The sequence below is a fragment of the Pipistrellus kuhlii genome, unplaced genomic scaffold (assembly GCF_014108245.1).
Source record: "Pipistrellus kuhlii isolate mPipKuh1 unplaced genomic scaffold, mPipKuh1.p scaffold_m20_p_16, whole genome shotgun sequence".
Taxonomy (NCBI): Eukaryota; Metazoa; Chordata; class Mammalia; order Chiroptera; family Vespertilionidae; genus Pipistrellus; species Pipistrellus kuhlii.
The window spans coordinates 5,440,286-5,452,772 of NW_023425471.1; the positions used below are offsets into that span (position 1 = coordinate 5,440,286).

A 12,487-nucleotide genomic window follows, 5' to 3' on the forward strand; every position below is an offset into this window, starting at 1 on the left:
AGTAGTAGTCTAGTAAGGAGGATCTTATTTTTTATTCATTAAACTTCAAAAAATATTTGTATTGATTTCAGAGAGGAAGGGAGAAAGAGATAGAAACATCAGAGATGAGAGGGAATCATTGATCAATTTGCCCAACACTGGAGATTAAGCCCCAAACCTGTGCATGTGCCCTGACCAGGAATTTGACTGACCTCTTGGTTCATAGGTCGATGCTTAATCACTGAGCTATACCAGCCAGGCTTTCCATGAAACTTTTGTGCTGAAAGATAAAAATATCTTGAGTATTTCATGAAATAGATCTTGGGGAAATGGTGGATTAAATACAATTGGCTCCATTATGTCTGTGACTTCTGCATAGATGTCGAGAGACAGACAACATAGGTCTGGTTAAAAATGATTTTAAAATAATAGTTTTTCACAAGGCATGTATTTCTCCTTCAAATTAACATCTGCCTGCTATTTGCAAGGTAGATGCTAGACTTTAAAACTTTTTCTTCAATTTGGGGGAAGCATTTTTTCCTAATTTAAACTGTTTATGACATCTAAGAGCATATTTTAAATAATCTAGTGAACACCTGTTGAAGTGGCAAGAGCGTGGTGGTTTAATGGCATGCTTTGAGCTAAGCACATATGTATGAAACTAATTAAAGTGTTTAATGATCTATGGAAGCTTTTTGAATGGTGGAATAGCCAAACATGAGGAGTGGGTGGAAGTAAGTATTTTGGCATTTTAGATAATTGCAATTATCAAAAAGAATGAGAGTTATTTCATTTTCTTTGTAAAAAATATTTTTGAGAGGAAATATCATATAATGATGATGAAATGAAGTAGCATTCTTTCTGCTAATGATCTAATATCTCTGTTTAGCCTATGCATCAGAATTGCTTATGGAGATTCACAGCCACAGATAGCTGGGTTCCAGCCTTACATATATTTATTTACTCAGTCTCTGATTAAAAAAAAAAATCTACATTTAAAAAATTCTGTTGGTGATTTAAAAATATACTTACAGTTTTACCAAAGAAGGGGAGAGTGGCTTAATTTTCTTTTGTAAATTTTACATTACAAAAAGTACAAAAATCATAAGTACATGACAATAGATTTTCTAAAAGTAAACAAACCCAGAACAAGAAATAAAACATTATTAGAACTACAGAATCCCCCCCCGTCCCTCTCCAATCCTTATCCAATCCCTCTTCACTATTTTTCTTACTTCTTCACCCCAGATTAATTTTGTTTGTTTTTTTTTAACTTCTCCAAATAAATGGAAGCATAGAGTTTTGAGTCTGGCTTCTTTTATACAACTTACAGTATCTGTGAGATTCATCTATGTTGATACAGTTTGGTCATTCTTATTGCTGAACAATATTCCATATTTATTAATGTGCCAAAAATTTATTCATTCTTCTCTTTATAGACTTTTGAGTTGTTTTCAGTTTTGGTCATTTAAATGGTACTTACTGCTATGCATATTCTTGTACATGTCCATTTTGGTAAGCATATGTATTCTTTTGCTAAGTACTCATTTTCAGTTATATATTGCTATCTAACAAACCATCCCAACATTTAGTGGCCTTAAAACAACAGCCATTTTTTGCTTATGATTCTGTGCATCAGGCATTTGAACAGGGCTCAGTGGGGATGACTTATCTTTGTTTCAGATGGTATCCGTTGAGCTCACTCAACCCATCTTGGTGGGGCAGGGAGGTCCAAATGGTTTTACTTACATGCCTGGGACGTTTTGGTGTTAGCTATGAACTTTGACAACTTAATTCTCTTCATGCAGCCTTTCTGTCCAACAGGATATTCTGCATTCTTTTACATGGCAGCTGGATTCCAAGGGATCAAAGGCATAGACTGCAAGGCCATTTAAGGTCTAAGCTCTGGAACACACACAAAATCAGTTCTGCCATCTTCTCTTTGTCAAAGCACATCCAAGGCCAGCTGCAGATTCCAAGGCATTAGGAAAGCTCCATCTCTTGCAGGGAGCAGGAGCAGCATTATATTGCAAAGGGATATGGGTACAAGGAAGCATGTTTCAATGGGGATCATTACTATAAAGATATACCACAACCCAGGAGTAAAAGAGTTGGATTATAGGGCATGCATATGTTCAGCTTTATTAGATACTGACAGTTTTACAAAGTTGTACCAAGTGGTACTGCCACCAGTGTGTGAGAGTCCCAGTTGTTCCATATCCTCGCCAACACTTGTAATTGTGTCTCCTTTTCATTTTAACCATTTGGTGGGTATGTAGTGGTATCACATTTCCACTTTAACGTGCATTTCCCTGGCGAGCAGTGAAATTGCTCACCTTTTTAGAAAAAGATATTTTGTTGATTTTTCACAGAGAGGAAGGCAGAGGGATAGAGAGTTAGAAACATCGATGAGAGAGAAACAACGATCAGCTGCCTCCTGCACATTCCCTACTGGGGATGTGCCTGCAACCAAGGTACATGCCCTTGACTGGACTTGAACCTGGGACCTTTCAGTCTGCAGGCCGATGCTCTATCCACTGAGCAAAACCGGTTAGGGCTGCTCACAATTTTTGTATGTTTATGTCACATGCATATCCTGCTCAATGAAGTGCCTGATCCAGTTTTTTTGCCTTTCTTTTTATTAGCAATTGATGTGAATTTTCTAAGCATTCTAATTATAAGAATATTGATCTTTGTTAGGTGAATGTGTTGCAAATATCTTCTTCTAGTCTTTGTCTTTTATTCCCCCATCCCAATCTTTAAAAAGTGTTTTTTGATGAACAGACATTTTTTATTCCATTGCAGTACAATTTTTTTTCTTTATGATTAGAAGTTTTTCTATCGTGTTTAAGAAATCTTTATATATGTATATATACTGAGTGGCCAGATTATTATGATCTCTGAGCACATAATAATCTGGCCAGTGTGTGTGTGTGTGTGTGTGTGTGTGTGTGTGTGTGTGTGTATTAGAGACCTGGTGCATGAATTCGTGCATGGGTGAGTCCAGCCAGGCTGGCCAGGGGAAGAGGACATGGGCGGTTGGCCAGCCTGCCTGCTGGTTGAACTCCTGGTTGAGGGGACAGTTTTCACATTAGCCTTTTATTATATAGGATATACAGTGAGTGGCCAGATTATTATGCGTTCAGAGATCATAATAATCTGGCCACTCAGTGTATATGCAGGGATATTCCCCCAAGATGTATACACACACTTTGAATAGTACACATTTTGGGGGGCACCCTGATTGCGCGCGCGCGCACACACACACACACACACACACACACACACACTCATTGTGAAAAAATAAATACAGAATAAACCTACAGGATAAACAGGAAACTAATGACATTTTTTTACCTACAGGTAATTGAGGAGATGGGTGGGAGTAGGAAAGAAGGAATGGTAGAATGTGGATTAGGTAGAGGGCTGAGGGGAGAGTGTCATGTCTCTGAGAATTCATTTTTGTAGTTCTGACTCTTAAAACCATGATAATGTTTCACATTCCAAAAAATATAATTAAAAACAAAGTGTACTATATGTGTGTATGTGTTTCCAAAATGGAATACACACTGTGACAAATGAACATGACTGTGTTACAAATGATAACATATCATACCTCACCTGAAGGAGGGAGGGAAGAAAAAAGCCTAACCTAATTAACATTGGAAAATAGCATTTAAACCATAATGTGCCTTGATAAGGTTTAATTTTACTTATCCTGCATGGATTTTACTGAGCTTCTTGATATCCAAGTTAATATTTTTTGTCAGATTTAGAAAATGTTCATGCATTAATTATTTAAAATATTTCTTTTTAAATCTAAATATATTTTTCTTTGGGAATCCCTCTGCTTCTAAACTTAGAAGGCCCTGAAATATTTAAAATGTGATTGCTATGCCTGTATTTTTATATTTTTTAATGGCTTAACTTTTTAAAAAGTTAACACTTTATAAATTTTGAATGTTTTAATATTAAGCTAAAAAAGGACATTTTGATGCCTAGTGATTGAGAACAATTAAAAAATACAACTACAAAGAAAATTTCAAATTAGTTAACCATTTTTCTTATACATTCATAATTTATCTTTTCACCATGATTTGTAGTACTTCCCTCATAATATATTTATTTAAAGAATGTATAATACATCTGTGCTATTGTAACTGATGTTGCAATAAACACAGAGGTACATGTATCCTTTTGATTAGTGTTTTGGATTTCTACAATAACCAGGAGTGAAATTGCTGGGTCATATGTTAGGTCTAATTTTTATTTTGAGGAACTTCCATACTGTTTTCCATCTGGCTGCACCAGATTACAATTCTATCAACAGTGCACAAGGGTTCCCATTTCTCTGCTTCCTCACAACACTTACCCCTTCTTGTCTTTTTTATAACAGCCATTCTGGCAGTGGGAGGTGATATTGTGTGGTTCTGATTTGCATTTCCCCCTTGATTAGTGACATTGAGCATTTTCTACATTTAATTTTAAATGCTACTGAATATGCCACACTATATACAAAATGGAAACCACTACCATTCTCATTCATCAAGAATTAAAATGCCATTGCACTAAAAATATCAATTATTTTACTTGTAAATATAAGCTTTTTATTTCTTTTTTAAATTTAATAAATCTTTATTGTTCAGATTTTAAAAAAAGAATGTGTAATAGGGCATATTTCTGAGCTATCTATTCTCATACATCTCTCAGTTGTAGCGTGCTAGAATCATATTGATTTAATTATTGTATATAGCAGAAAAAGAAATTTATAGATCGCTACTGTAGGTTAATTTCATTTAAATATTTTCCCAGCTTTATTAAAATATAAATGACATATAATATTGTATAAGTTTACAGTGTACAATCTAATAATTTTATTTATGTATTTATTGTGAAATGATTACCACCACAAAGTTAGTTAACTTATCCACACCAACTCACATAGTTACAATTTTTTTGTGTGTGTGGTGAGAACTTTTAAAATTTAGGCTGTTGCTCTAGCTGGTTTGGGTCAGCCTGTGGACTGAAGTGTCCCTGGTTTGATTCTGGCCAAGGGCACATGCCTGAGTTACGGGCTCAATCCCCAGTAGAAGACAAGCAGCCAATCAATGATTTTCTCTTATCATTGACGTTTCTCTCTCTCTCTCCCTCTCCCTTTCTCTCTGAAATCAATAAAAATATATAAATAAATAACCATCAAACAAATAAATAAATAAATAACATGTACTCTCTTAGAAACTTGGAAATATACATTAGAGCTGTGGTTGGCAAATTGCAGCTTGCGAGCCACATCTGGCTCTTTAGCCCCGTGAGTGTGGCTCTTCCACAAAATACCATGTGCAGGCTCACGCGTACAGTGTGATTGAAACTTCATTTCCCATGCGCAGAAGTTGGTTTTCAGCCTGGGCAAGTTTATTTTGAAGAAGTGGTGTTAGAATAATCACGGGACCAAAGAGCCATATGTGGCTCGTGAGTCGCCGTTTGCCGACCACTGCACTAGAGTATTGTTAACTAGAGTCACTATGCTGTACATTGCTTTCCAATGGCCCTCTTTGGTAGGAGAGTCCCAGACAAGCTCTACCTAGACCTATTTGGCAAAAGTGCTCTGACCTCTAAGTAAGGTATATTTAGAGGTACAACTACACCACATTTGCAGATTAATGGTTTTATTCTGAGGCACAGAGTAGGTCAACAACTCTGGGTGTTCCAAAGGTACAAGGTGACCTGGAAGCAGATATTTTCTGTGTCCTATTTTAGTTAATCAAAAGCAATTTGTAGGATTTGATGGAGAGACTCTACACATCAGCTCCAGTCTGCTTTTCCATATCAGCCTCCTCCCACAGGTAGATAGCCAAAGCTGCCATACACAGCACTAGGTTTAATCAGAAACGGGTGGCAGTGGGAGTGGAGCAGAGTGTGTGTAAGTAATGTTTTAACTTTGGTTTTTGCTTCCAACATTAACCAAAATGTCCTATCACACATACATACTAGAGGCCCAGTGCATGAAAATTCTTGCACTAGAGTGTGTGTGTGGGATCCTTCAGCCCAGCCTGCCCCCTTTCACAGTCTGGGAGGCGACACCTCCATCACACATCTGCTGCTGCCACTGCTGACAGCGCAAGCCTCGGCTGGTCCTGGGCGGCTGGGCAGCTGCCATCTGAGGCTTGCCTGTGCTCAAGCTGGCCCTCGGTGGCCCTGTTTGCCTGAGCCTCGGCCTGACCTGTTTGCCTGAGCCTCAGTCAGTGGGCAGTATAAGAGGATCCGAGGCCTCTGATGGGGCTGAGGGGATTCCGGTGGCAGGTGTGTGGAGTGGCCGGGCCAGGCTAAGGATGGAGGATACTCTCAGTGACATGAGTTATAGCTTCCAATTTGTTGGACACCACAGTCAGGCCTCAGCTTCAGGGGAGGAGGGAAGAGAGGGATGGGCAGCTTGTTGGAGGAGCCTGGGTGAACTGTCAGTCAGTGCGGGGTTCAGGAGGACCCGAGGGCCCCAGTGGGGCTGAAGGGACTTGGATGGCAGGTGTGTAAGGCGGCCGGGCCTGCCCCCACTGTGGGTGCTGCCATCTTGTCACAGTGTGATGGAAAATTTGCATATTACTTCTTTATTATATAGGATATTTTTTATTTTTCAATTACAATTTATGTTCAATATAATTTTGTATTCATTTCAGAAGTCTAGCATACTGGTTAGTCATACAGGGGTGGGAAAAGTAGGTTCATAGTTATCAGGACATAAAACTATTTTTATTCTTGAATTATATATTTTTCCATATGAATAACAATAAACCAACTTTGCCCACCCCTATATACTTTACAAAGTGTTCCTCCCAATATTTCCAGTACCCACCTGGCAAACATGTCTACTCTAAATATTCAAAATGAGAGAAACTGCTTACAGACAACTTCTGATTAATGACCTTAGTAGCAGTTGATTGTTAATGAATTGAAAAGTATGTCATCATCCTCTGTATCACTTATCTGTTTACCATAATAATACTGTGTATTAAACAACCACAATAGTTCAGTGGCATATCATAAACATTTCTTTTTGCTCATCAGTCTGCAGATTAGCTGAGCACGTCTGCTGTTCATAGCAGTCTTGATTGGGCAGTTTTTTGGGTTTTGGGTGGAGTTCGCTCGTGTCTGGAGGTCTGCTGGATGGTGGCCGATCTAGGACGGCCTTGGCTAGGGTGACTCAGCTCTGCTCCCCATGGTGTTGGAGCTTTCAGTAGGCTAGCCAGGGCTTCATAGTAGTGGTATGGTTTCAAAAGTGAGAGCATGGAAACAAACAAGTCCTTGTGAGGCCTTGGCTTGGAACTAGTATGTAACACTTCTACCACTTTCTTTAGGCCAACACGAGTCACGAACCAGCTTCAAGGGCTGGGGAAATAGAATCTTCAAAATCACATTAAAAAGGGCATGCCAGGGTTTGGGATAGAGAATTGGGATCACTGATAAAATCAATCTACAATATCCCCTCTCACCTTTCCCTACCTGATTTGGCCGGATTTCTGTACTTGAGCTGATCATTTTATGGGCAATCTAGCCAGAAAGGGACACTGGATCTTAGCACCTACCGAAATAAACGGTGCAGACAATGTGACATGGAAATGTGTCTCTGAGAGAGAGGGCCTTTGCAATTTCTGCCAATGGTTTGTCAACTTACTTTATCTGCTTTGTTACCAAGAAGAAAAAGAAAATCACGTCAGAAATTTTGTTTTTATGTGAAGAGGAGACAAATCAATTACAGTGAAGTAAAATTTGAAGTGTTTAACGGGGAAAATTAAATGTTGCAGTTTGATTTTCTGTAGATCATGAATAGTAGCAGATGTTTGAGCCAAATAGAATGCATTGTTATGTTTTCATCACTAGTTGTAAAAATCTGAGATGTAAGAGTGGGCAAAAAGAAAAAAAAGAAAAGAAAAAAAAAGTAGAGTTAGAGCTTCAGAGTGTCAAAATACCATGATTGATCAGTTTTCCCTGTGCTCATCCCTCCATTCCCCACTGATGAACTCACTGATTTGGTAAAATATCCACCCAGGAAGTGATGATAGTGATTCATATGCATCTACCTACTGGTTTCAGAACAAATCATTCCTCATGGTTATAAGTGGGATATCACGGTATTCATAACATTTAGCACAGTGCCTTACATGGGGTAGACTTTCAAGAAAATATTGATTGCATTTAAGTATGGGAATGTTGATTTTTGCCACCCTTTCTGTTTTTCCCCCCCAGCTTTAGTAAATCGGCTGTTTGGTTGCGCCCACCAGGACGACAGGGGTAGACAGGAATGTGTAGGGATAATAGAGATTCCAGACTCCTATATTGGCCCTCGGCTGCAATTTCCACTCAATAGTAATTCTCTTAATGTAATGATTGAGGCCTTTAAGCAGCAGCAGGTAAGTGGAAGCAGGTACTGCCTTGATTCTGTGCATAAAGTGTTCAATGACTATTGGTTGAATCAGTGAATGAAAACACTTCAGCAGAAACGCATTCCCTTGGGGAAAGCCTTCACATCAAGTGAAGGCTACCCTGTGCTTTGCTTAACCCATTAATGAGGTATCCTCAGATACACAGAAATCTCCTCTCTGTCCATTGCTTATTTATGGCATTTCCTTTCTAAAAATTTTTAAAAAATATATATTTCATTGATTTTTTTACAGATAGGAAGGGAGGGGGATAGAGAGCTAGAAACATTGATGAGAGGGAAATATCGACCAGCTGCCACCTATTCACCCCCTAGCCTGCGGACTGAAAGGTCCCAGGTTCAATTCCAGTTAAGGGCATGTACCTTGGTTGCGGGCACATCCCCAGTGGGGGGTGTGCAGGAGGCAGCTGATCAATGTTTCTCTCTCATCAGTGTTTCTAGTTCTCTATCCCTCTCTCTTCCTCTCTGTAAAAAAAAAAATCAATAAAATATATTTTGAAAATAAGAAAATTCTCTAAATTTAAATCATAGGTTTTTGGGGTCTGGGATAGAAAACAATTTTACTATTTTAGTAGCCAGGGAAATGGAAATTTCAGGATACCATGAGTCATGATTGTTCCAAAGGGTTCCATATGTCCTGAATTCCATACCCAAAGCAGTAACTGAACAATATGTAGATATGACCCCTCTCTCAGCCTTCAGTAATCTAAACAAGTGATGTCTAATAGAAGTTTAATGTGAGTCACAAATATTTTAAAATTTTCTAGTAGTCCCATTAAAAAGGTAAAAAGAAACAGGAGAAATTAATTTTAATAATATCTTTTATTTAATCCAACATATATAATTATTTTAATATGTTAAAAGTTTTTAATTAAACATGCAATTGTTTTCATACCAAGTCTTTGAAATCTGGTATGTATTTTGTGCCTATAGCATATCTCAATTTCCACTAGCCCCATTTCAAGTGGTCAGTAGCCCCATGGGACTGACTAGTGACTACTATATTAGGACTGCCAATAGTCCTGACCCATAAAGTGGTGTTAACATCTGTTAAATTTTTATTGGCTGTTTTACTTTTTGGCTTGTGTATTTGGAATATTTTATAATTAAAAAAAGGGAGAACAACACTCTGGATTTAAAACAAACAAAAACCCCAGAGGAGAAAACAGAGTAAATCTGTCCAAAACAATGATGTCATCAAGAACTGAATTGGAGGAGAGCAATGGAATGGTCATAATAGGAGATAATCCAAATGGTTTATTTGGGGTTTGTATATGTTTTATACTTAGACTTGTACAATATAAATATGCTTGCTGTTCTGTAGACTCACACAGTCTGTGTACCAACAATTGAGCCACACATGGGACGCCTGGCTTCCTTTTGATATCTCTCAGAACCCAGCGCTTAGTTGCCATCCTAGGTGCCAGGACATTCCAGACAAATGCAAAGCAGCCCCTCCTCATCAGTCTCTACTTCTCATTCTCTCTCTCCTTACCCTCTTTTTTATTTATTTATTTGCACACTTTTTTAGGGCAAAGGAGTCTCCAATTTTCCCTATCACTTCACTTGGAATTTACTGACCAGGAATAATCAGAAATGTTCTGTAATTGGGTGATGTCAATTAAGAACGTGGGAGTATAAATGTCCTAGGCACCATTCATTCATTCATTCAATTTACAGATCTCTAGTGAGGGATTATTATATGCCAGATGCTGTGCTGGAATCATCTATTTGAGACTGATTTAGAGATGGTCCTGAAATACGGCTATCTGCAGTGTGTTCATATGCTCCACCTTTATAGCTTTCTATTCAGTCATGCCTTTCTTCCTAGTTCGTCATATCTTTTTCTGCTCTTTTGCCCTCACAGATACTCCATGCCTATTACGTTTTAGAGATACTGTTCGAAACTAGGGAAGCCATGAAGCAAATGCCCAATTTTAATCATATAAGAACTTGTCCCACCAAAGAGATAACCATCTGTGGTAAGTCTTAGAGCAGTGTTGCCAAATTAATATTTTGGAGCCTCTTGGTTCCACGTCATTTGCCTAACTTGAAAACTGCATAAATTGGACTGTGTTAAGGGAAATGTGTTAATATAGAGTTATCTATCATGATAATACTGTTCCCCATCTTGTCTTTGTTTTGCATACCAGCTGGCAGGAATTAATTATGTGAGAAATTAAAGAACCCACAGCTTTTTATAAAGGCAGCGTTTTAATACAGAAACCACCCATGGGTGGAATAAGCGTTCTTTGCCCTCTGTCTAGCTCTCATTATCTTTGTTCCATGTTGCTTTTCCCAGGTGGGCCTCTGCATGCCACTTATGCTGGGAAGAGAAAAGCCAAAGGCAGGGTGGAGATTAAAGTCTTCTCTGCTTTTGGCTGCTGTTTTAGATTCTTTTCCAACTGGTCTCTGCAGCGTTTGGAAGACTGGGAATGTCCCAGAAATCTGTTCCTTGTTCTTCTAAATAACAAGATTGAGATTGTGTTATCCTATAGGCCAGCTTGGCAGGATATTGCTTCAAGAAACAGTACACATTGAAATTCAACACAGTTGGTGCTCTCAGCATGCTTGCAACCGTCTGAGAGTGGAGTGCGTGGAAGGAACAGCAACTCCCTTAACTTCTAATTAAGCCTTTAGGTTACAAAACAGTGATTGTTATTTTCCAAATCAATTTTTAGCCCGTGTTTCTTCTACTCTGGCAGGTAGACGTGGATTTGACAATCTAATTAAACCATTTCCATTTCTAGCATCTGATAGCGGTGACAGGGACTTGATGTAGCAGCACATACTTCATGGCATGCCTTGACTCAGGTTTTTGAAGAGTCTTCAATGGTTTAATTCCAACCAAATCAGGCCACCACATCTCTGCCGAGCAGATGAGGCATCTCAGCAGTGGGGGCCTTTTATTCAAGGCTTCACCACTCTTGCTTTTCATGGAAACAAAGGATTTGGAGTCATGAGACTTAGAAGGCCATGCCTATCTATGATGCCAGGGCTAGATTTGCTCTCAGAATATATGTAATAGTCCAAACAGAGAGTGGGGCCTGTCCCCCCCATGTTTTCAGTATACCTCCAAGTGCCATGGTGACTTATCTTTGGATAAAAGGATCTGGAAGAAGACATGAATTAATTAGAGGGCATGGAATCCTGGAATCACACAGTGTAAGAAATGAGAGGTTCTTACAGAGACCATCTGTCTGTCATGCCAAGCTTACTCAGCTGGTTAGTGACAGGGTCATGATTAAAAGCAGGCCCTCTAGTTAGAGCCATATCTGCTATCCTAACTCCACATCATGTACTGCTCTGATTGCTGTTTCATTTTCCATTGTGAGACAAAGGTTAGGGAATATAGATTGATGGGACAGTTCCATTCATTTAATGATCCCTGCATCTTGGGCATTTATTTCTAGGCTTTTCCCACATAGCACCATTGGTAAAAGGAAAAGCCAAGGTCAGTAGGTTCCCATAACATGGGAATTATTTTATATTTTTAATAGTCCCATTGAACTTAGAAAAATTGGTCATTATTTTTTTTTAAAGTTTAAAATTAGGTTCATATTTTCAAAAACATCTTCTGTTTAAGATAGTATTAGGAGAGGGAAAGAAATTGTGATGAAATTTTACCATTATCTTAATTTCCAGATGCATATTTTATATGCACATCTAAACAGGCTACAATGGTCCTCAACATGCATGAAATATAGGAGTGTTTTATGCTCACATCTGCAGTACATACACTAACATTGGAATGGTACAGAGAAGATAAGCATGGTCCCTCTGCAAGGATGACTCACACACAAGAAATATAGGGAGGTGTTTTAGTCTACAATTATGTTATAAATCATAACCAGTTCTACACTCATGTTTTGTTTGCAGTGGAAATACCTTTCTGTAGCTATCTTTCCATGATATGGCTTTTGTTTGCTGTCCACGTAGAAGTTATAAATGTTTTTATAGTCTCTTAATACACTAAAACCAATTCATTTTTAGCATGAGAGCTTCAACAGTTCTGTCTACCCAAATCTTTGAAAGATGAGTCACCCTGAAGCCAATTAGGAAAATAAAATTAGTAAA

General features: G+C 38.4%; 1 protein-coding gene and 1 non-coding gene across 4 annotated transcripts in view; both read left to right on the forward strand.

Annotated features, from left to right (window-relative positions):
• The window catches only part of PPEF1 (protein phosphatase with EF-hand domain 1), an 80,948-nt gene that overhangs the window by 27,206 nt on the left and 41,255 nt on the right, over positions 1-12,487 (forward strand). For all 3 annotated transcript variants that reach the window (XM_036440014.2, XM_045582302.1, XM_045582301.1), the window contains 2 exons: positions 8,218-8,381; positions 10,278-10,392. In XM_036440014.2, coding sequence (XP_036295907.1) covers positions 8,218-8,381; positions 10,278-10,392 — 279 coding nt within the window. The remainder of the gene's footprint in view (positions 1-8,217; positions 8,382-10,277; positions 10,393-12,487) is intronic.
• LOC118720307 lies at positions 12,127-12,233 on the forward strand. The gene has a single exon (XR_004988402.1). It is a non-coding gene; the product is annotated as a U6 spliceosomal RNA (small nuclear RNA).